Here is a 26662-nt window from a genome sequence, read left to right on the forward strand (position 1 = left end):
GTTATCAGTAGTATTGGGCAGAGCCAGGTTATCATTAGTATTGAGCAGAGCCAGGTTATTATTAGTATTTGGCAGAGCCAGGTTATCATTAGTATTGAGCAGAGCCAGGTTAATTATCATTAGTATTGGGCAGAGCCAGGTTTTCAGAAAGGATTCATTCAATGCATGGAGTATACACCACTTAGCAGAGCAGACCGTCTCCCCTAGATCCGCCATAGCTTTCTTTGCATTTATACAACAACAAAAGAAGGATTGGAGAATTCGTTCTTATAGATTGTTTTTGGATTATCTAATTGTTCATTAAATATGACCACTGTTACTAAAATAGAAATAGTAAAAAAAAAAATTGTAGATACATAGAGATATTCAAACTTATTTTCCGAATGTTGTGATTTGCTGAAAATATATTGATAATCCTGACTAACATCTCAAGCATGTAAGGCTGCTAAGTAAAAGTGGATTTGCTGTTTAGGATCTCAAACAGGGAACGTTGGAGAAATATGGATCGTATCTTTCTAATGTAAAACTACTCGGGCCTTGAATGAATATGATAATTGTCTTGAGCATGATCTTCATATTGACACTTTTATTTTAAAACAAATTAATAGAAGGAAATGTATTGAATACACCAATGAGACGTAATGTTAAGGGCGAAAAATAAAAAAAATATCTTTATAACAACAAACATTTCTTCAACAACAGATGGGTATAATTTATATTTACAATGTGTCTAGCTCCAAATCGTTCCGAGTCAAAAATAGTGAAAAATTTTTCAATAGAAACCAATTAAATAAAGATGTCACCATCACAAAATATTCAAGATGACAAATTAAAAAAAAAAGCACGTTTGTCGCAATAACTATATCAAAGTTTAATATATGGACAAGTATCATAAGTCCCCGATTTGCTCCAAATTTTCTCCTTCTTTAAATGCAGTATATATAATTGAAGATTGCCGAAACTGTTTGCGGCATTAGGATAATCCATTAAAATTTGAAAAGACAACACTTTAAAGTAGTTTGAAAAAAAATTATGTACATATCATCGGTGCACATGTAATCCCCCAGTCAATTCACTACTTACTGTTTCTTTTTTTAAAAGTCGTTCAGTTCAAGTTAAATCATTTGATTGCTTCATTTATGATATTAGAAATGCAATCTTAGCAAATAGTGAGATTATTAAGAATTGAATGCTTCTTTTCGTAAATTTATTGGGGTGTAAAAGCGTTGACCGAAGTACATTTTGTGTGAAGCGCGGAAGCGCTTCATTCTAAAATGTACGCACGGTCAACGCTTTTACAACCCTATAAAGTTACAAAAAGAAGCATTCAATACTTATAATTACATTTTTAGCTATGATCATAAAAACACGAATTTTATATATTTTATTATTTAATTCACCTGTGCACTTTACTGTTGGAACACGTGTTATCATGAGTGAAAAGTTGTATTGAGCAATGCAGCTGCTTACGGAATAACACGTGATGTGCAGTTAGCCAATCAGAATAAAATATTATAATGAAACATACATCTAATGTAATTATCTAGTAATGGTATTTTCTCCAAGATGTCGTTAAATGAAATTGGATACCTAGCTGCATGTATCATACTTTTCAATAAAATCACTGTTCAAAATACTTCCTCCTGAACTATTGAAAACTATCATTCGGCATTGACAATAATATTTTGGCGCAAATTATATACATCCATTCGGCTAACGCCCTCAATGTGCATCTAATACATAATAGTTAAATAGTCTCATCATATATAAAAGGCCGGAGAACGTAATAAAACTTCTGTATACTCAGTCAATTCATAAACGTCATAAACTCATATTCGTACCATAGTTGTTTTTTCCTGGTTGCTTTTATAATGTGGAACCCCGGTTCCCCTTTAGTTTGATCTTGTAACTGTCCGTGTGCTATCAGAGACATACACTCTGAATGAGTTATATCGGGTGATAAACAAAATATAAGCAACAGGGAAAAGTGAAAAGGAGAACCAGCTATACTTAATTAATTAACAATATTTATCGTCTTCAAATTTATTGAAGCTCTAAATAAATGTTATCATCATTTTTGTAGAGTTTCCTGGTGTTCCATTAAAATAATATTGTAAATTTTAAATAAATCATACCCCACCCCAAGCGCTACTAAATTAACTAGTGTCAATATTTATTGTCTTCAAATTTCTTGAAGCTCTAAATAAATTTCATCATCATTTTTATGAAATTTCTTGAACTCATTTAAAATGATATATTGTAATAATTAATAATCATATTATTACATTGTTTACAATATTCAATTAATCCGTGTTCCGCCTCTATTTACAATGATTGGTTGATCAATTTCTTTCAAACACGCCTACTAGAGGTTGATAACCACAGCACAAGCTGTAAACAATATCAATACGCCAGGTGAAAATAGCAAAGGAAAGTGTTGATTTTCATCCATAAGGGCCACATATCATCGATCTTTTTAAAATTTACTGGAGGATTGTGAGTATTTAAATTTCCGATGTTTTTAAAGCAAATATTGCGAATTTTGGAGGAAAATAAATCGGGTTTCAAATTTTCTCTTTTTCACTTAAGAATATGTAAAATATATACAAATCATTGTCCTATCTCACTATACACATCATTGAGCAGACTTGAAGATATCAATGTGCCAAACTGCAAACAGCAAAGCCCAATAATTCTATATGAATCCCAATTTCACCCAATATACCCCCTTTTTAAACAGACTGCATCCCAAAATAAAGATGAAATTGATCAGTTCGCATTTCAATATTAATAGCAATACCTATTTATTTAGTTGGTAGGTATGATTATGAGGTGCATGTAGTAACAGTAGTTTAGATATGATGCTCTCTATGTTAAGTCTCAAGAAGGACATCATACATTAAGTTCTAAAATTGTAAAACTGTATGGATGAATGCAAGAACACATTATAAAAGTGAAAATAAGATACTAAAGCAAATAAAACACAATAACATATATATATGTAATAGGGTAAAGTTTTCAAAACATCTATGGCTTACTGTGTATTGGGAGACGATAGAAATAAATGCTGTTGTAGAATATTTAGATCATCAATTTTGCTCGATAAAACAATTAAGCCAAGTTTATAGTATGCTTTTGTTTTAAGATATTTATTTGTATTGTAGTCCTGTCATATAATGTTGTCATTCTAGTGTTATATTTAACATTGCCATTATTGCGGGAGGTTTGGCTAGCCACAACACCAGGAGTCAACCCACGACATTTTTCTAAAAATGTCCTGTACCAAAAATGGCTATTGTTATCTTATAGTTCGTTTCTGTGTGTGTTGCATTACAGTGTTTCTATAGTGTCGTTGTTCTCCTCTTATATTTGATGTGTTTCACTCAGTTTTAGTTTGAAATCGATTTATGAATTTCGAACAAAGGTATATACTGATCTATACTACTGTTGCCTTTATATATCAAATAATTTGACAATTTTCATCCCTATGATTTAAATGAAAATGTAATGAAACAGAATACATTCACAAAAACACGTTATTGTTTGGACAAAAACAAATATTGGTACCTATGTTCTTTATCTTTTGATTAGATATGATGTTGCATTGATTACCGTTAATAGACACTTTAGCAATCAAAAACTTATCTGACAAAATGGTTTCCTTTTCAATTCAATTTAACACTGTAGACAGTATACATTTTATGTAAGAAAATTCAATATTTTTTAAAATACAACTTAGCATCAACATAGTTGCCTCCGTTAGGAATGAAACAATAGAACTATTTTGTGTACATCCGGAAGTCAAGTAAGATTGAATATTAATCCGCGAACTAAAGGTGAGAGGTGAGTGAGACAATCTTGTCGCATGTTGCATTTGTTTTGATTTTATATTGAAATGCGGCAGTGCGCTGTAGAAACAGCAAGACAGAGGAGTGATACAGTTTCAAAATGTCCACGAACTGTGACTTGACACTGCGCCTTTTAGGTGCGATATGGAATCGAAACAGTGTTATGTTTTTTCTTTGGATTCTGGTGACATTTCTGCACACCTGTTGCAGTTCAGCATCCGAAGTTAACAGGATTATAACTAACAATGAAATAATTGTGCCACACGGTAGATCCTTTTATGTGAATCCAGACTCTCACTTGACTATACATCAAAAAAGGGGAGAACAGTGTTCTGTAACAGTTCTTCAAAATGACCCATTGTCACAGTTACCTGGGAAACTGTTTCCATCTGAATTCCCATGCAATTTTGGACCTAAGGATGTAAAATATACACACTTTGGATCAACTTTTCCCAGTTTTGATAAAGTGCGCCTACTCATTCGCATTGATTCTAGTTCCAATACTCAAATCATTCCAGTAACCTTATCTTTTCGTATCTCATTTCGTCTACCGTTCCAGGTTGTGCTTAGAAATCTTCCGTTAACTATAGAACATTATTCAAGAAGTAGTGATGCAATAAGAGATTTAAATACTCAATTTAATTATGACAGGGATAATCAGATATGTAAAGTAAGTGTTTTGTCAGGAATGAAAAATTTACCACGTTACGGGTATGTTGTAAACAACGCCTCATCAGTATCATTCATTGATTGTGATCAGTTTTTAAAAATGAACTTGCAGTACAAACATACATCAAAGGTAAATTCACCAAACAAGGATTATATTCCATTAGTTTTAGAATTGTTAGAAAGAGATGGAACTTTAGTTAATCAGGAATATTTTTTAAAAGAGGTGGAAATAAAAGATGGTTTACCCAATTCTGCTCCTCGTTTAAATCAGAAAGCTCGTCTAGCAATAGAAACAACCAAAAATGGTATTAATCAGTTCATCATGACTGCAATTTCACCCAAAATACTGAGTGCAACTGATGCTGAAACTGTGAGTGATAGACTAATTTTCAATGTGACGCACCCTTTAGGACCAAATGAAGGTGAAATTGTAAGTACAGATGACCAGAATATTAAACTACATTCTTTTTACCAGAAAGATATTATTGATTTAAAAATTGCTTATAAGCCACCAAATGATGATTCAAACATTCCAAGAACATTTGAATTAGGTTTGGAAATAATAGATGAAGAAGGCTTAAAATCCAATCCATTTTCATTAATGATAATAGTTCATCCAAAGCATACATTGGCACCTATAGCAACAAAAAATACTGGACTGCAACTGTTTGAAGGTCAGTCAAGAAATATAACTTCTACACATAACTTACAAATTTCTGATGAAGATGATCTCAGCAAAGTAAAGATTTCTGTTGTTGATGGAACAAGACATGGCAAATTAGTTTTACCAGGCGGGAGACAATATTTTACACCAAATGATCTCAAATTAGGGACAGTTATATATCTACATGATGGCAGTGACACTCATAGTGATAACATAGTTTTCCGTATGACTGATTCTAAACACACGGTAGAATTTTTATTTCCGATCATTATTTTTCCAGTAGATGATGAACCTGCTACTCTTACTGTCAACATTGGCCTTGAAATAAAGAAAAATGGAATGGAGCCCATATCACAGTTTGTTCTCAGTGCATCAGATATAGATAGTGATGATTCTTCTATTCAATTCATTTTGCTACCTCCCTATTCTACAGAAGGTATTATTTTAAAGCGTCAATTTGAAATTCCAAATGACATTCAAAATTGGCAGAACATTCATGGAATATATCAACGTCCTGTTGACCGATTTACTCAAATGGACATCTTAGACAATAAACTGTTTTATCGACATGTAGGACCACACCATACATCAGTAGTAATTGATAAAATACAATTTTCTTTAATGAGTGGAGAAAAAATAAAAACAGTCTCTGAAACATATAAATTTTTAGTGAAGATCTATCCAGTGGATGATAAACCACCTACCATTGGACCAGAGACACAGCTCAATTTTACTGTCACAGAATTTCAGGTTACACCTTTTAAACGTAAGAACTTATTTTATATCGACAGCGATACTAATGAATCAAAGCTAAAATACCACATCACAAGGTCACCATTTGACCAGGACTCTTACGTACATTTAGATGCTGGACAAATAGTTATGTGTGATCAACTTAACGTAGCGGTCAACACTTTTGAGCAAGCAGAAATCTTCCATCAAAAGATTTGTTATCGTCCTCCATCTTCTGAGCAAGGACTGACAGAGCGTAGAATACAGTTTTATTTTGAAGTAGAAGATTCAAGTGGTAACATATTACCTAATCAGCATTTCACAATAACTTTAATTCCAGTAAATAACCAGCCACCCATTGTGACAAATATGGGCGCAACTGTTTTAGAAAATCAGCAAGTTGTGTTGAACACACAGGTGATTGATGTTCAAGATCCAGATTCAAATACAAACATGATACAATTCACATTGATAAAACTACCAGATTTTGGAAGCTTACTTAAAGGACAACAATTTTTAGATGTGTCCGACACATTTTCCTATGCAGATCTGTTTTCTGGGACTGTAATTTATCAGAGTAAGGATAATGATGAAAAAAGTGATTTGATTAACCTTGAAGTAACAGATGGTGTTCATGTTGTACCCATAGGGGTGCGCATAACTGTTAAAAAAAAGGAGAAAAAACCAACACTTGATTTAAATGGAAAAAAGAAACTAAAATTGGAATTTGAAGTGAATGAAGGAGGATTTGTAGTTTTATCTTCTGAATATATTAAGATTAAAAATGTAATTGAACCAAAAGCGATACAGTTTCATGTGAAATCTAGAGCAGTAGAAGGTTCGGTTGTTTTAGGGAATTGGCCGACAAATCAGTTTACATACCAAGATGTTCTGGACAAAAAAGTACAATATAAACATCAGGGTTCAGATGTGGGATATAATGGTAAAAGTGATAGATTTGTCTTAGTATTGCATGGGAGGGACATGGTAGGAGAAAGACCAGAGATAACTGTTAATATTTACATACTCCCAGTAGACAACATCACACCAACAATATATACTACTGAAACGTTTACTGTATACGAAGGTGAAAAGGAAAGATTTTTACCTACTCATTTAGATGTTGTAGATCAAGACACTAAAGATGAAAATGTTCAGTGTATAATAACAACTCAACCTACCAAAGGGTACATTGAAAATATCTCGCCAGCTCCGGGATCGGAGAAATCAAGGGTCGGCATGTCGGTCACTGCATTTTACATTGAGGATGTAAGACTCGGTCACATGAATTATGTCCAAAGTATTCATTTTGGTGAAGAGCCTAAACATGATTCATTTGCCTTTAAATGTACAGATGGCGTAAACATATCACCAGACGCAGTTACATTCCACATATCTATTTATCCCAAAAATGATGAAAGTCCCAAAGTTTTTATCAGGGAATTTATCGTTATGGAAGGAATGGAACTTAAAATAGATTCTCCGATCTTGTCAGCAGTAGATGAAGACGTTCCATCCGATGAAATAACTTTTATTATACGCACATTTCCTCAGCATGGACAGATAGTACAACAAAGAAGAACCGGTATCATTCCTATTACTCAGTTTACAAAGTCTGACATTGTAAGATCGTCCACAATAATGTACCAACATGATAATACAGAATCGTTTGAAGACTCCGTAGAATTCATTGTCACCGATGGGCTTCACAATGTAACACAGAACATTCCTATTATAATTATCCCCGTGGATGATGAAACACCAAGACTTACAATACATACTGGACTTCAGATTGACAATATTGGTGACAGGAAATTGATCAGTGATAAAGTCCTGAAAGCAGAGGACCTGGACTCACATGATCCAAACATTACATTTATAATACGTAGACTACCATCACAAGGATATTTTATAAAAGATAAAGGTCATGATAGAATTGTCAATATGACATATAGTGCAAATTTTACTCAGTTTGAAATAGACAGTCAGCAAGTTTATTACATTCATACAGGCACAGAAGGTAAACGTGACATCATTAAGTTTGATGTTACCGATGGATTGAACCCGTTGATAGACCAATACTTCTATATTACTATTAAAGGCATGGATTTGAACTATCCTGAAGTTTACAACAAAGGTGTAAAGCTTCCAGAAGGTGGCAGGATCAAACTAACAACAGATTTCTTACGTGGAAAAGACATTGAAAGTCCCGATGCTCTACTCATTTTCAGAGTGACAAAAATTCCATCTCATGGCTTTATCTATAATACTGACAACCCGTATCAACCTATAACTTCATTTACACAGTTAGACTTAGCTGGGAGTAAGGTTTGTTATATACACAATGCTAAATCAGAAATTAAAATGGATTCTTTCCAGTTTGAAGTTACAGATGGACACAATTCTGTTAAAAGGACATTTAGAATTGCCGTTACAGATGTTAATAATAAGAAACCAACTCTTGTGTTTGATACATTATTTGTTGCAGAAGGAGGAAACAAATTGATATCGCCATTTGAATTAAAAGCTGTGGATGAGGATACTATAGATGTCAATATTGAATTTGTGATAACTCAACTTCCACTTCATGGAAATATTCTGTACAATTACTCCAGAATCATTACTATGTTTACAAATGAAGATATAAAAAATAACTTGATAACATATCAACATGATGGAACGGAAACCTCAAAAGATGCTTTCTCCTTCACGGTTACTGATGGAGTACATTCTGACTTTTATATTTTCTCCAACATGGAGCATTCTACCAAACAGCCTCAGACAATACCTATTGAAATAATGCCAATGGACAATGGTATACCTTACCTTAAGATCAACAGTGGCTTGAATGAACTGACCCACTTAGACCAGAATACCATTGGTGCAACCATTACCGATCGGATGTTGTCTGCTATAGATAGGGACAGTGAAATAAAGTCCCTGGTGTACGAGATTACAGTCCAACCAACACATGGTTACATCCTGGTCAACAAAGTAAAGACATCGTCATGGACACAGGGTAAGTTAGTCATGTTAAGTGTCAAGGCTTGCTTATTTACTAACTGTAGAAAAGGGGTACTGTAGATTCATTAATATTCATTGGATACCAATTTTCGTGGATGTCATGGGTACAGGCTAGGGGAACCATGAATTTAAACGTCCAAAAAATTACATTTTTTTAAGAATGTATGCCATATCATGTACATGTACATGCGTATGTAGCCTTTCCAAAACCAAGAAATTAAATATCCGAATATGCAATTTTAACCTCAATCCACAGAAATTGGTTTCCACGTTACAAACTAAATGAATCCCCAGTAAATATATGTAGGGAATCTAATTAACTAAGGGTTTGGTTTTACAATTTTAGATACAATGCTGTCTGGTAATTTTGTTCATCCCATTATATGCAAATACGGAGATGTGATATGATTGCCAATGAGACAGCTCCACCAGAAACCAAATGTTATAGAAGCTAACTGTTTTAGACCACTTACAGTGCAGCTTCTCAACAATGAGCAAAACCCATATCACATTGTGAGCCATAAGAGGCCCTGAAATGATAGATTTAAAACAATCCAAGTAAGAAAACTAACAATTCTGTTCATTTAAGTCTACATGTACATGTATAATTATATTGTGCATGTCAGAGGCTCAGGTGGATTTAGAGGGAGGGCCCTTTTTCCCGGAAAAATTTGGTTGATTATATAGGGAATCACTGAAGCATGACTGGAGCAGGCCCCTTCTCAGGCAGTCAGTGGTCCCCCACTTATGAAAATTTCTGGATTTGCTACTGCATGTATGTCTACTTAACATGCTTAATATAATAGACTCATCAGACTGCAAAAAACTACTGGACAACAGTATGATAATCTATGGTAGGGGCCTAGGCTAGACAGGATGATATTTTTATTACTCAATGAACAAATATTATCATTGTTAAGGGAAATAAGTAACAGCATGATTATTTATTTTCAATTATACTGCACAACTATTTTCATCATAAAGCATGTTAAGTGGGTCAGTTTATGTAAAATTATTTTCAAGCTGTCTTTGGAAAGATAAAATTGTGTACAGTAAATTTGCCAGTTGTAGTGTCATGTTATGATTAATTTTAAATTAAAATAGAATAAGGAACATCCATTGGGACATATATATACATTGTAGAACATGTCTTATCTTAAACCTTCAGAAAAAAAATCTTCACTATAATCAGTTGCTTTCTTTGACTTGGATATGTTACAGGGAATTTGTGAAATCAGTGATTTTGTAAAATCACTGAAATTTCAGGGAATTTGTAAAATCACTGAACTGATTAGTGATTTTATAAAATCCCTGATTTTGACTAGTGATTTTACAAAATCCCTGAAATAATTAAGATCTTTTTTACAGATTCACTGATTAAATTCAGGGAATTTGTAAAATACATTCATTCATTTTTATTAAGAATTTCTGTGAAAAAAAGACTACAACAGTAACACTCAATAAGTTTGAGGTTAATCTAGTCTTTATTTTAATATTAAGTGAGCGGTTTTCATACACAAAACAACTGACATACTGTAGAACAATGGCTCAGGCAAAAATGTCTTGAAATCAAGAACAAACATACAAAAGTTACTTCAAATAATTGAGGTAAAATTAAAGTGCAAAATATGGAACCAGGGAAAATATGATAAACATTTTGGAATATTTTGCCAATGAGCCACAGAAAGAAGACAAAACAAGCTCTTATCACTACCGTGTTTGAAAGAGAGTTACTGATCAAGAGTATCTTAATGCTGCATGAAAATTGATATATAAAAAGCAAATATGTGTTGTATTATTAATTTGCTGCCTACAAAATAACATTTATATTCACAAAACAATAATAAAAAAAGACAACAGAAAATATTGGTAATAATACTTTGTTTTGTACTTGCATGTTTATGAATAGGTTAATCTAACCAAGCAAAAATAAACAAAGTTTTATCTACTTTGGTCATTTATCAGACACATGTTTTCTATCACAAAGTGGTATAACTTTGAATAAGTTTCTAAAATTTCTCAACTCTTTTAATCCAAATACAATAAATATTTTGTTGATAAATGAAGGTATGAAGTTCTTCAATGTGGAGATTTGAAAAAAAATGTTAAAAACAAATGCATCAGATGAAGATGTTTTAAAAATATTATGTATGTCTTGAAGACATGTATAGCATAGTTAGGAAAATTCACATATCAATAGCTTATAGTGGTAGGGATGTCACCCAAACTTGTCTTGCAAAAATAAGCAAATTCAGAGTGGTCTAAATACCCGTTTAATAAATATGCCTTTTAGTCATTATCATTATACACAAGTTCTAGCTCATAGTGTTTATTAAACAAATATATTTCTAAATCATTAGTGATCATTCATTTGGTCTATCTTTATATTAAGAAAAACACATTTCTAATAGCATGTTTTACTTTATTGTAATCAGGGATTTTACAAAATCCCTAGCTCTATTTTCAGTGATTTTGTAAAATCCCTAACAATTTCAGGGATTTTACAAAACCACTGAAACTGTTAGTGATTTTACACAATCACTGATTAGTCCAGTGATTTTACAAAATCCCTGATTTTACAAATTCCCTGTAACAGATATATCAGTATATATATATGTTATACATTTGTATAACAGCAAAAGCAAATCCTTATCATACTCTAAAGCAACATTGTAGGAATTTGTAAAACAGGCCCGTAGCCAGGAAATTCCAAAGGGGGGGATTTGGACCCACAAACTCGACTTTAACAGTCACAATTCGAACAGAACGTTGACTTTAGCAGTGCTTATTTGTTTTTGAACCCCCCTAGCTACGGGTATGTAAAAGAAGTGCTTTTTTAGCACAAAAGTAATATTGTTAAGATACATGTGCTTTGATCTACTGGAAACAAGTGACCTTTGTGTCTACAACTTTTGTGATAAAAATTGAAACAATTAATTTTAAGCTTTGTTTTTTTTTTGTTTTTTTTTTGTTTTGCATTCAGCTATACATGTTTAGTAACATACATTAAAAAATATATTTAGATTAAGGTTTCAGAATTCTCAAGGAAAGTTGAACCTATTTATGAAATTATGAAATTACTTTTTCTTTTTAGCAACCTTTGGTTACATAGCTCCTGTCCTTTGTAGGTCGTCATAATCAATGGGTTTTAAAATATTTGGCGTTTAAATGCATTCCTATTGTAAAAAAAAAAAATGCTTTAATTTGGGTTAATAAAATAATATTTAGTTTTATTCCATTGTAAATAGTAAGATGTTCTTTTGGTTTTACATTTAAAATAGATATCGAGTTAGAATAGATACATGTATACAGTAACCCAATAACACCAAAACACCAAAGATATGGATAAATGTACATATGTAGTGACTAATGTGCTACTGTTTGAAAGTTTTAAATTCAGTTTGGTTTAATTTTATAGTTTAATAGTAATATAAGTATATGAAGCAATTGATGCTTGTCTTTATGTGTCAGTTTTATTAGCCTTTTGATAGCAGCTTTACCTCTCAGATAGTAAATAAAACAGCAGAACCTTTTACAACTTCTTATCAATACTCTAACCTTACTATGTTATCAGTACACTCTCCATACAGTTTACTGCCTATGTCTATGTAAATAAACACAGCTTTATGATAACCAACGACCCTTTAATTACTTACTACTTACAAAGTTAATCACAGATATAAAACAGTACCTCCTTTGACTTACTTCTTTATTGTTTTGAAGTACTTATAGTGATTACTATAAACACATGGCATAGACTTTCAGTACACTTTTTGTATACAGTAATATGGGTGGATCTTTACTATTGTGAGAAAAACAAATTACTCATATTAAAATGGGAAAGGTTTTAGAGGAATATTTAGGTGGGTCATAGAAGGGGTACATGTACTCCTGCTCCAAAAACCATTTCTCCCTTCATTTGATCAGTTAAATAATTTTTAGGGTAAAACAAATAGTTATTAAAACAATTTGATTGCAACACATGTACTATATGTTCTCACTTCCCATGTAAGCAATATGTAGACACAGAATCTGTACTTTCAGCCCCCCTTTTGTGGAAAAAATTGTGGTTCACTGAGTTGATTATTTTGGGAATTAATGAAGCATGACTGGAGCAGGCCCCTTCTTAAGTAGTCAGTGGATATTTCTGGATCTGCCACTGTAGACCATATACATAGCTATTAGCTAGTAATATAATGTCAAATTGACGATTTTATACAATAGACTGTTCAGTCCCTAGATCTTAAATATCTTCTCCTGTCTACATGTAAATTGAATCATTGTCTGGGATTTCATTAAGAGCATTGATTGAGTAGTATTATTTAAATAAATAACATTCAGTAAATTTCTCCTATAATTTTCAAAGGATATTTTTAATATCAAAGAGTAATAACACATTAGTTTTAACCACATCAAAACAACATATGTTTCTTCTGGGAAAACAATTGTAATTTTGAATGATTTTTCATTAGGAAATGTCACTCACAAAAAATATCAAGACACCCTACTAATATCACATCATTATATCAGGAGTTGCTTTAACTTGTGCATGATGCACACCATGTTAGTAACAAGGGGGGATAATCAATATTTTAGGCAACATGGTACTTTTGTGATCTATCCATGTGTACTAACCATGAAGACATGATAATATATTATTTAATTGTAAGTGGTTCTGTAATCCCCTGGGAGACATGTCACCATCTGTCTGTACTGCAGTCAGCTGAGACAGTAAACAGCTGTTCTCTTGTTACTTTATTGTTAATTTATTGGTGCAAATCATTGCTTTGTTTTATGCTTACTGTTGCTTTTATGGTCTCTGGTTTTCTTTTGATGTTTGTAGAAGTTACTTTATTTTATTTGTGTCTTGCTGCTGGTTGGAAGATTTCAGGCTCTTCTATTATTTTTTTTATTGACTTTTAGATTATCTTTTCTACTTTCAAGTGAATTGATGTTTTAATCAAGCTGGAAGAAAAATAAAGATGAGCAAATCATATGTTAGTATTTAGGCTAAAAAGATCTCAAAACTGATTTATTTTAGCAGTAGAATATCAATAAAGTACTAATTTAAAATACTCATTGTTTAAAGGATTACCTTCTGAACAATGAACAAGAGATGAAATTACAAAAAAAACTGTTGAGCTCTGCCAATTTAATCTAATTGATCAAAATGCATACAAATTTTGTAAACTTTTCTGTTTTAATTGTCATCATCTGGATATAGGTTATATTATTGTTATTTTATCCATATGGAACATGTGTCATACAACACAAGTGGCGTCCAGTATGAATATAAGTCTGAGAGATGTGTCATGCTTTGGAGTCTTGTCAATGAGACATGTTTGGAAATTAACTATCCCAGTAAAACTATTATCTTATATTGACATACATCAGACAAGTTTTAATCTTAATGTGAAGAAATTAATTCAATGATTGATTTTGCAGTTGGGGAAATGGACAAGACACATGGTATTGATCATATTTACTAGAAATGGACATTTTATAAGCAGTTATGATTAATGAATATTAAATGAAATGTGCATTGGGTTGTTTGATTCCAAATAGTGATAAGGTTAACATGTATTTTCCATTTTCAATGTATTTATCCTGTTGGTTTTCATGTTTTCTAAGATCTAAGATTATTTGCAAGTTTTTTTTGTCAAACTTAAACTTAAAGCAGTTCTCAATCTATATCAATTATAAAGTTTAATGGACAAAGATTTTTCCATTTTAGAATAGATATGTTTTGATTATTATTCAATGAAGTGAGACAAGCTGTCGAATGCGAATTATTCTTTTATCTATATTCTTAGACTCTCATTCTTCTAGATCTTGTACCCTGGTCAATTTTTTTCTTTTTTTTTCTTGTAAACATGATCGATAGTTTGCATTTGGAAGTATTACAGAGTTGGATCCAGGGGAAGGGTTCCATGTTTTTTTCAACGATCAATGCATTTGAATGGGAACATATTGTAACTGACAGTTGTCATTGACTTTAAGTTTGTTCTGGCAATTAAGGTGTACACATCTTAGCAAGAACTTAATAATATTCATGTTTAGACAGTATTTAAAGGATATTAGATCTGTGAAGTGTGAAGGTTTTGCCATGAGACCATCTGTCACATTTATTTGTATCATTATAAACTCGGACATGACCTTCACCCTTGACTTCAAGGTCAAATTATTATTGTTTAAGCAAAGAAGCTCTTCTTTGCCAGAACCTTAGATTTGACTTTTGTGGAATCATTTGGTTGATTATATAGGGAATCACTGATGCATGACTGGAGCAGGCCCCCTCTTATGAAAATTTCTGTATCCACCACTAAACACAACAATGTTTGTGTGGTATAGACGTCCATTTTATCTTTTGACATTCAGGGATGCGATAACGGATCTTCTTCCCAAAATTCACAAGGTTAACAGCCCTGGTAGACTACAATCAACCATCCGACTGAGGGACTGAGAAAATCTCGGGAATTTGTTGAGTAGGAATCTTGAGTGCAGATCATTGTGATTAAAAAAATAAGAATAAGAAATAAGTACAGATTAAACTTTCTCTACCCTCCCTTCATCATGTCAATGATCCATTTTTCTCTAAATTGGACATAAACATTTGGAGAATGACAGACAAGATTCATTACATCTGTGAACCCCAGCTGTGTAACAATAGTCCAATATCACCTGAGGTTAAACTTTTAGTCAGGACTGGTGACAAAGTGACCATTATAGAGACAGGATCTATTATTACTTTGACAACATAAATTATTGACTATTGCCTTTCTTCTGTTTAGTGTCTGTGTGAGTTTTATTGAATTATTGTTTGTAAAATTGATTTCCACCAAGTTGAACTTGATGTAAGCAATAAACATTTTCTCAAAGCAATTTGAACAAGACAGTGGAATTGTAAGACTATGGAACACAATTACAGTTATTTTTTTCATTCCCTTTAGTGCTCTGACTTAACTAGATTTATGATGGGACTGTTGCAAGAACAGGAAAATAAGAAAAGTCCCATTTGATTGTACCTTATATAAGTGTGAATTTAGATATATATCACTTTGACCATTTTTGAAAGAAATGTTGATTATTTTGATAAAGTTATTTCTGTGATTTCTGAAAATGCTGCAAGCCTGTCAAGTTTCAAAAATAGAAATTGAAATACCTGGGTATGAATTCTAATTTCAGTGGTGCTTTTTCTGTTGATTATTTTATGGGAGGCCTAGCATAAGTATAATATTTTGATTTTAATTCTATGTATTGTCTTCATTATAACAACATATGTTTTATTTAGAAAAAGTACCATCCATATTTACAAAATTCTACTTAACGAGGAAAACTTAAAGCACTCAATGTTCAAAACAAGTCTAAAATGATGTCTAGAAACAAATAGTTTCAAAACTTCATCAACCTTAAAAGTTCATCCAGTCCTTAGTCATTTCAAAGTATGATTTCATTTTCAAAGGTATTTTCATTGCAGGGGCTTGAAAATCTTTGTTAACAAATTAATGTATTTTACATTTCTTATGATTAAGTTTCTTTTCCAAATATTTGTATTTTTGTTAGACAATTATTTTCCCTCTAGCTGTTAATGATTTTTGGCAAAGATAAGGATTTTACCTTCAGATTACAAAATGGATTACGCAATAGTCTTTGAGAGGAAAAAATTCCAAGGATTTTAGCTACCTATGGTTAAGTGCAAAAAGCATGTTGTAAATGAGGAAAGCACTCATATTTTATCTTATTATGAAAATAATATCAAAAGAATTTAGCTTTACTATAAGATTTGTTATAAGGAGTGTTTCATTTAGCATTTTCGAAAGAAACTAAAAGTGCAATTCACAGATCATAATACATTTTGTAAATTTACAAATTTGTATACAAGAATTTTGAAGAGATATATTTTACAAGTCACACCAGGAATATGAGAGCACAAAGTGCAGTGACAGAGTATAACAGTTTTTTGAATGTATCGATACCGAAAACGTACTAATCCAAAAATAGATATATTTCTAACAATGATCATCTGTTCAATTTTATGTCAGTTGCACTTTTAACAAAAAATTATTTAAAGTGGTAGTATATAAAATGTATTAAAAGTAAACAGATATTGAGAAAAATATATCAATCGACAAATTTTAAAATTAAAACCACGGTTTAAAAAATAACAGACCTTTCATTCATTCATTCATTCATATCTTTATTTCCTCTATTAAGAGATTCAATGAACAATCATATATTTAAACAGATCAAATTACAAAAGTTTTCAAAACACGATAATAACACAATATAACATTACAATATGTACATAACAAAATAAAGTTCTGTGCTTATTTATATAAATGAAGAAAATTTTTACAAAAATTGCTCTCACTAACGACGGTTCATGCACTGGCACATTAACTAATCGTTGTTCTCAGTAATCTACTATAAGCAGCGACACAGTGTGCAACGTGCACACGACAAAGATTATGAAAACTGTCGGTGTCTATATTGCTTGTTGTTACGTGCTTCCCCAAGAGAATGCAATATAACTCTTCATCGTCGTATGAATAAAGTTCCACAAATAAATGCAATGGAAATTTTTCCATTATAAACTCCCACCACATATCTCTGATTAAATGAGTTCCGCTACAGCTACAACATGCATGTACATATACATCTAAAAACTGAGTGTTACATAATTCACATGTACCTCCAGTGGTATTTGGAATGTCGGTTAGCAGTTTTGTAATATAATAGGAGTTTACGATTTCTCTGGATGAATTAGAACTTTTCCAGAAATCTGGAACCCTAACCGATAGGTGAACACTTCTAAAACGAGAAAAGTTATTATCGTTATGTAAACGCCGAGTCCATTCGTCAGTTTGTACTTTGTCAACTGTATTTTTCACTATAGCTTTCCAAGATTGCTTCGTTGGAAAAACTCCCTCTCGAAAAAAGTCAAGCATATAGGAATGAAGGCTATATTTATACAAAATGTTCATAATATCAGGAATGAACCCATGATGATTGCGTTCATTGTCAATTAAATAGGTAAACAGACGCACAAGAAATATTTTCTTCGTTAGGAAGTTGTCATCAAGACTACACAGTTTTTGCAAGAAATATAACTTCTTAGTCTCTATAGACGAGGTAATAGTATGAAGTCCAAGTATACTTTGGCACATATCTGATCTCGTAGACGTTTTCAAGTCCAAAATACGCTTGACTATAAAGTGCTGAAATCGATTCAACGCAGCAATGTCGTTTGACTTTAAACTAGTCCACATTTCACAACCATACAGAACAGTAGGTAACACTATAGATTTAAACAGTTTAAGTAGAACGCATGGGTGTGTTGACTTGTCGCAAACACCGTTGAGCGCAAAATAAGAGTTCTTGCCTTTTCTACATGCATTTGATGTTCTTTCTGTCGATCTGAATTTGGAATTCAGCGCAATGCCTAAGTGAGTGTATTCTTCAGCTACCGGTAGAACACTGTTCGCAATATGCCAGTCGTATGTTACTCGAACTTCTCGTGGGTTTAAGGAAAATTGCATAACGCAGGACTTTTTCGCGTTGAAGCAGAACCTCCATCTATGGGCATAGTCAGCACATATATCTAACATACGCTGGAGACACAACGGAGTTGTGCCAATACATGAAATATCGTCAGCGAGAGCAGGAGAGCAGCTAGCTATATGATAAACACCAGTTTTTTTATTACATTTTTCAAGATCAACCAACATATCGTTTATAAATACTAAATATAATAAACCAGATAAAACCCCTCCTTGTCTAACCCCTTGTAATACAGGAAAGAACTCAGACTGACACTGGTTTACAATTACTGAACTCATAGTATCAATATGACAGTCATTAATAACTGACCATAATTTGCCTGTTACACCTATTTTATACAATTTAAACATAAGACCAATTCGCCAGACAGTGTCAAAAGCTTTCTTACTGTCTAAAAAGGCAACAAAAATTTTACTGAATAATTCTAGGTTATGATAAATTGTTTCATGTAAATTAAACGATGCAGTTAAGCAACTAAGGTACTTTTGAAATCCTTGTTGTTGGAGATTCGGAATGTTCTTGTCATACAACACGAATTCAATTAACCGAGCTTTAATAATACTTTCAAATAGTTTCAAAACACAGGACAGTAAACTAACTGGTCTATAATTATCGGGTGAAGTTTTGCACTTATTTCCACCTTTGAAGATAGGAACAAGGAGGCCTAGTTTCCAGTTCTTTGGTATACGTCCTAATCTGACGATGAGATTGCATAAGACCGTTATACACTTCACAACAGGGCTACCTCCGTGACGCAAATGCTCGTTTTGTACTCTGTCATGTCCGGCAGCTTTTCTATATTTTAGCTGACCAATCAATTTAGAAACTTCTTGTTCAGTGATCAATCCACCAGGTAAGTATCCACCTTCAACACCACAGGTTTTAATAATGTCTTTGTATACGCTCTCGATCGAACACTTAAACTCATTGTCAAAGTTATCACTTTCTTTTGGTTGGTACAGCTCATGAAAATACTCAGCAAAACAGTTTGCTACAGACTCCGGAGAACTGTACACTTTATTTTCATACACAATCTCGGGGTATATCTTGGAGGAACGACCTTTAAAACGTTTTATTTGTTTCCAAAACAACCGTATATCGCACTCTGCGGTTTCATTTAGATCATCATAACACTTTTGCATATACTGTTCATTAGCCGCTTGCTGTACACGTCTAAATTCGGACTTTGCTCTTTTGTATATTCGATAAGAGTCAAAATGCATTCCTCGAGGTTGACCATCTAGAACCCAAAGTTTACGCATTGACCTTTCATTGTCGTGTGCTCGTTTCACATCTGCGTTCCAATACGGTTTGGTGAGTGGATTAAATCCGCATTTCGGAATTGCGATGTTCGCAGCATTATGCAATGTGCTAACGAAGTCGTCAAATATAGTGTCAATATCAGCAAAAGAATAAGAGTTCATTTTATCAATTAATATTTCCACGGGGTCAGACAATAGTTTTTGGTATTGATTGATCTGTGCGTCAGTTACCTTATGCCAAGCTGGTAATTTGTCGCTGGAGTTAATAACACGATGTGGGGTGGAGTCCGTCTCAAACTCAATCACTACTGGCAAATGATCGGATGTGCTACTTATTGCCCCTTCATCAAGGATTTCATAGTACCTTAGTTTTCTATATATAATTTCATTACACAAGATATAATCTAACATTGTTTGTTTAGTAACATACGTATACTTTGGCCCTTTACTTTGTATTTTACCACCAGCATACAACAAATGATGCCTAGATACAAAATTTAATAACTCTTTTGATTTATAAATATTTGAGATAGATCTGTCTTTATGTAAGCAGCTAGCATTTAAATCACCTGCAATTATACAATTACCATAAACACTATAGTATGCATATAAACTCTCTAGTATACTCAATTCAGTCTTGTAATTTTCAATAGAGTCATCAGATGGTAAGTACGCACCAAAGATAAAAAGTGAGCCGTAAGACTGGTTTTTAAGTTCAATACCAGCTATTCTACTGGAGTTAATGTCACTTATTTCATTTACAGAAAACTGAAGCGAGGTTTTGTATAATATGGCAATACCACCCTTACCATGATAAGCGTTATACCCTATGGGTAATGCATCAGCTTTACTTATACATTTGTACCCTTTTTCTATAGTAGATAAATAATGTAAAGACCTTTCTTTTAATTTATGTTCAGATATAATACAAATATCACAATCAGTGTCCTTTAACAAATTACTAAGACAAATAGTAGAGGACATGATACCCCTGACGTTCCATGCTACTAACTTAATACTAGACATACAAAACAAAATGAGAAAGACATTCATGAATACTACAACAGTTGAAATACTAGTTCTATTCATTATTAAAGTTTTTTTATTTTTTCGCCTTGTTTCTGGTCGTTTGGGGCCTCGGAACCTCGTTGATACCACGCCTCGTTACTGAGCCAGCACCTACAACGCACACCATTTGGCCAAAAGTTTTCACCTTCAATAATATTAGCACAGTTTTCGGATACATTCAACTTAGCTGACACATAGCGCAAGCTATTCCGCGATTGAAACAATCTCAAGTATGTCACTTGCACGTTTCTACTCTCTAAATATGTCATGATTCCGGAACGGGTTGACTTTGAATCAATTCCTGATAAGTAATACCTTGCGGACCTTTTCCGTGAGACACCAGTAAAGAAATTGTCATCAGTGGACTGAACTGCAGCAGTGGCACCCTGCAAGCGAACGGGTATTTTGAACGTCGTTGGTTCATCATTTTTATGACTGTCGTGTATATTTGCAGGGACATTTGTACGGAGTGTGTCATGTGTTTGTTGTGAGTCTTTAACTGTACCGTTATAAATCTCCGATTCGGGTGATCGCATTTGTAAACTATAACTATGAGTTGTATTATCAGTAGAACTGACCGGTATGCTATCTGGGGTAATGTGTGGGTTCACTTTTGTTGCGTACGACTGTTGACACGACATTTTTAGTTCGTTGAAACTTTTTTGTGCACTTAAAAGTAATTTGCTATGTCGTATCTGTTCACTGTCTATCTGTTTAATTTTTTCCGAATACATGTTGAAATCAAATTCACCAATTGCTTTTGATTGTTGATTAAGTAATTTTAAGTTTGCTTCATATTGTGTGTATTTACGTTCGCTGAATACTAAATGTTTACACAGTCTTTCGTTTGAGTCTTCTAATTCTCGTCTTAACTTCTCATTATCAGTTTGTAATTTTTCAATCACTGTACGGTTAGCTTTACCTAACTTTTCAACTTCGTTTAACCTATCAATAGTCATATGAAGAGTTGTTCTTAATTCGATAAGATGGCAATTCAGTGGTAATGTAGTAGGTTCGCTAACAGATTTAGGTCTTTGTCAGGGTTTTGTATTAATATAAGTATATTTCATATTTCATTTTTGTGAGAAAAAAAATGTTACCGATTGAATCAAACTTCTTTAGGAAAGTCTAGCATAAATTCTACTATTTCTTTGTTTGTAGTTTATTATATGATCGATATATAAAAAAGCTGTTAAAGCATTTAACAAATAAACATTTGTAACATTATAAAGTTCATTTTTTAAATGCAAAGAGCCTTGACTAAATGTTCAGGAGCGATATTATTATTTTAAATGTCAAAAACTTCGATCAAAAGCACTGATAATGTTCTAATTTTGAATTTTAAAGTTGTGATTAATTTGAGGAATGTAGGTCAGACAGTATATTAGGGACAATCAAAATATAAAGCACATTCTAAATATTTATATTTACTGAATTTATACCATTTGTAAGATGCTTTAAAATCTGAGCTGATATCCTGTATTTATTCTGCTTACATTAGACTTAAAATAGGACTAAAATAACCGAAAGAACCCCTCCCTACATTATTGAAGAATTTCATTTGAATTAACTATATCATGCTGTAAGTAAGAAAAACAAACTTGCTCTCATGGGTGTATCTAATACATGTACATGTTGTCTATAAAGAGGAATATTTTGTAAGTCGCATACCAACGAAGGGGACTTTATGTTTGCACTCTGTCCGTCTGTCAGTCTGACAAATCAGTTTTCCAGACTTTTTTCTTCATGCTTGAATATAATGATGTGATATTTGGTGTATTGTTTTATCATGACAAGTTTGATATTCACGATTTTGGCTTTTCTCCTTCTTCAGTTAAAGCCCTTTCCCTATAATTAAATTTTTGATGACACACTTAAATTAATTACTAGATTTCTGTTCAAAGGGAAATAACTCAATTTTTTTTCAAATCTATTCATTTATTCACATTAGAACAAATTTACATTGGTTAAATAACACAAAGAACTATTGATATTATGAGTTATTTATATTATGATAATGGAATTGAGGACTTGAAAGAAGTGTTAATATTATAAATTGAATCATATTATAATGATAATGGAATTGTATGATAAAATGGGGACAAAAACATGTAAATAGGGGAGAACTGTAATGCATGTTGTGATGTTTTTATGCCCCAATTTATACAATTGTAGAGGGGCATTATGTTTTCTGGTCTGCCTCTGTTCCTTCATCCGTTCATTCATCCTGCTTCAGGTTAAATTTTTTGGTCAAGGTAGTTTTTGATGAAGTTGAAGTCCAATCAACTTGAAACTTAGTACACATGTTTCCTATGATATGATCCTTCTAATTTTAAAGCCAAATTCAGAGTTTTTACCCCAATTTCACAGTCTACTGAAAATAGAAAATGAAAGTGCAAGTGGGGCATCCGTGTACTTAGGACACATTCTTGTTCATTATTGGTTAAGTGATAAATAACATTGTGAGAGGAGATTACATAACTCCCAGTTTAATTTTTGCCTTATTTTTGCCTCCGTACTAAAAAAGTAGAATGTTTTTATGTTATTGAAGTAGTCCAGATATTGTTTTATTATGATGATAAAGGTGACTTTTTATTTCTAACCTTAGTTGTTTGCTGTTAAAAAAAATTTGCAATGAGAGTTGAAGCTTAGCACTTAAGAGCCATAATAAAAGGCAATTCTGAACTTTTTTCATGAATATAAGGACATGTGGTATACTTCAACACAATAACAAAAATACAACACAAAACACAGAAAAAAACATCTTCATGCAAACACAGGAAGAGAGATATGAATTCAAAATATTCAGTAGACAATTAAAAGAAAAATGGTCAATCACTAATTTAATTTTTAAAAACTCAATCTTGTAATTAGTTTATTTCTTTTAAATTTAATGAAAATAACGGATTTCTATTTTTGTCATATCTCTCGAAAAAAATGAGATGGCATGTATAAGGGCAGGTGCTTATCTATAAAGAATAAATATATATACCAATCACTATAAATACTCAGAATTAATGACATTGATTGCTTGATGAAGGAACTAAGTGCATTTTGCTTACAATGTATGTGCAATTACTGATGGAAAAGATGTTGACAATCATAGGTACATGTACATATACAAGTCTTTATATCTCTTTGATATTGACAATGAATCATCCTCCCATTCTTGAACCCTATATTGTATAGGATCAAGAGTAGATATAAAAGTGTTGGTTTCCCTTCTTACATTGATTATAATTATTTTTTGTATAGCTTCATCACCACTTAAACTTCATAATCTTAATTTCTTATACAATGGCCTCTTCAATCTCAACACATCTTAGAATATTTCAGATCATTTGTTTTTTTTTCTTCAACTAAGTTGAGGGAGACTTTTACAGGACTCCTGATGTCTATGTCATGTACATGGTGGGAGACAACAGACCTAGATAACATTATAAGATATCATTGTGTAGATGTGTCTGAGATAGGCAGACCATGGCAAATAGACCCTTTTTACAGGATTCAGGTCTTTGATAAAGTTTTTAACCTTTAATATTGATGTCCAGTAACTATTGAGTTACCTACAATCATATAGTATGGTGTAAAGACATCAGGTGTACTCTATTATAGCTAACTTATACAGCTTAATGGTATGGTTTGATCATTGTTGAAGACCTATGGTGACATAAACAGTGGCGGATCCAGGGGGGGGGGGGGGTTCCGGGGTTGGAACCCCCCTTTTTTTTTGGCCGATCAATGCATTTGAATGGGAGCATATAGTTGGAACCCCCCCTTTTACTCTGTGTTGGGAACCCCCCCTTTTTAAAATGGCTGGATCTGCCACTGCATAAAGTTGGTGACATCTATTCTTTTACAATACTGGAAAATAAATGCACTTTAAGACAATCCAATTTGTACCACTTCTATCATCCAGGTGGGGATGTTTGTCTCCTACACATGGTTATAATTATATCTTTTATCACATTGTTGGGGATGCAATTAAATGTTGATTAGGTATAGACTTTTACTTACATTCTGTCTAATAGTTTTTGATTAATTTATTATTATTCAGAAGGATCATTAATCAAAATTATGTAACTGACTAATAGCAAACAAAATGTGGGATGTATATGTTCTTAAAGTAAAGCATGACATAATATTAATAACAAACAAACTTGATTAGAAAGAGATGTTGGGTGGTGAGTGACAAGGTAACAGAAACAGGGTGTGAGATGACTGAAAATATCATGTCAACAAATTCTTAAAAGAAGCAACAATAAAGGAGGCAGATGCCTGACTAAACATGACCCCTGTTGTGTTCACTTATCACAACACTAACCCAGTGCAGAGATTTAGGACCAGTTTAAAACATGACTTATTACAAGGATGGTACTGTTGTTTGACCATTATCAATGATACCAATTAAATCCCTCCTATATACTTTTATCCCTCCTATATACTTTTGGAATGCTTACCAACAACAAAGCATTAACTCCTACCCATTTGACATGGGACCATTATATCCCATGTATTGCTCATGCTTATCATGGAAAAGACTTGTGCTAAATTTAATGTTATTTTTCTGCTTTATGAATGAATTCCCAAAAGGGAAGTATAGTATTATAATATCCTCCCCTTTGTCATGTTTGTGGAACGAAATGCAAAGATGTGTTTGCTTAAATCACTACTTATAATTCTTTGTCCATAAAAATTCCCACGCATAATAGTTGGGAAGAGTTTGTAGGCCTAAATGGATCTTGTCTTGAGATTGAAATCAGTTAGTGATCCTAATTTGTTATCAAATATATCTTGAATACCTGTTACCCTGTTCTAACAGAAATGTATTAAGTGTTTTTTTGGTCTTCAATTATTTCTGTTTATTTGTACTTGATCTTGAGAGTTAAAATGCTAATTCATTGTAGTCTATGTTTGCTGTCAAGACCAAATGTCATACTTGCAGAATGCTCATCACTAGGTTGTGGAATACATGTTGCACACAAACATATTTTTTTATTGCAAGATGCTTGCTTCATGCTAGTGACATGGTAACTGAACAGCCTAGCTTAGATAAACTAATGAATGAACTACTAGCAATATTTAACAACTACTTTCCATTAAACACCCATTGAGTGTGCGGCCATTGATGATTTGTTTTTCTCAGCTGCTTCTTTAAATTCTTTTGTCATTTCTGTGATGTCTTGACTCCATTATACCCATCATCTATAGAACTTTGTACTGTGTGCCGTCAATAATTAATTTGTGGAATTTTAGTATTTTTGTGTGCATGTGCAGTTTTGATTAATTTCCCACCTTGCTCTTAAGGGATCATTAGTGTTTTATTTAAGATAGAAAGTTAACAATACCTTGAAACCGAAGCGAAATTACGTTAAGTTTGAACATTTTCTTGCTGTATTTCCAAAAAATAACTGAAAATAAGTATGTAATTGAAAGTCACACATATATTGTACTAAATGGCTTTTTTTAAATTAACTTTTATTTATATAATTGTTCTGTAATTAACAGAGCCCTTACAGAGGGCAAACAATTACAGACAATTAAACTGCACTTACAAATATTATGAAATTTTGTACTTAAAATAAACCACTACATAATCCCCTGACTCTACTTTGTTGAACTCAAAAGAATAAACACATGTCTATCAGGTTTTATTTGTGTCATTGGTGAATACTTTAATTTTGTTCATTATGAAATGTTGTATATATATTTTAAAATGTAGTGACTTTGAGCATCACCATTTGTAGATCCAGGGGGCAGTGGTGTATTGAGTACACATTTAAACTTGCCACTTTCCAAAATCTTGAATCCACTCCTGATCACTGAAGAAACTT

The 26662-nt window shown here is 32.6% G+C and overlaps 1 protein-coding gene across 1 annotated transcript in view; it reads left to right on the forward strand.

Annotated features, from left to right (window-relative positions):
- The first annotated feature begins 3798 nt into the window (after positions 1 to 3798).
- The window catches only part of LOC143085233 (extracellular matrix protein 3-like), a 67595-nt gene continuing 44731 nt past the window's right edge, over positions 3799 to 26662 (forward strand). Inside the window, exon 1 of the mRNA XM_076261470.1 lies at positions 3799 to 8932. Coding sequence (XP_076117585.1) covers positions 3949 to 8932 — 4984 coding nt within the window. The 5' untranslated portion in view covers positions 3799 to 3948. The remainder of the gene's footprint in view (positions 8933 to 26662) is intronic.

Source organism: Mytilus galloprovincialis, chromosome 8 (genome assembly GCF_965363235.1).
Source record: "Mytilus galloprovincialis chromosome 8, xbMytGall1.hap1.1, whole genome shotgun sequence".
Lineage (NCBI taxonomy): Eukaryota > Metazoa > Mollusca > Bivalvia > Mytilida > Mytilidae > Mytilus > Mytilus galloprovincialis.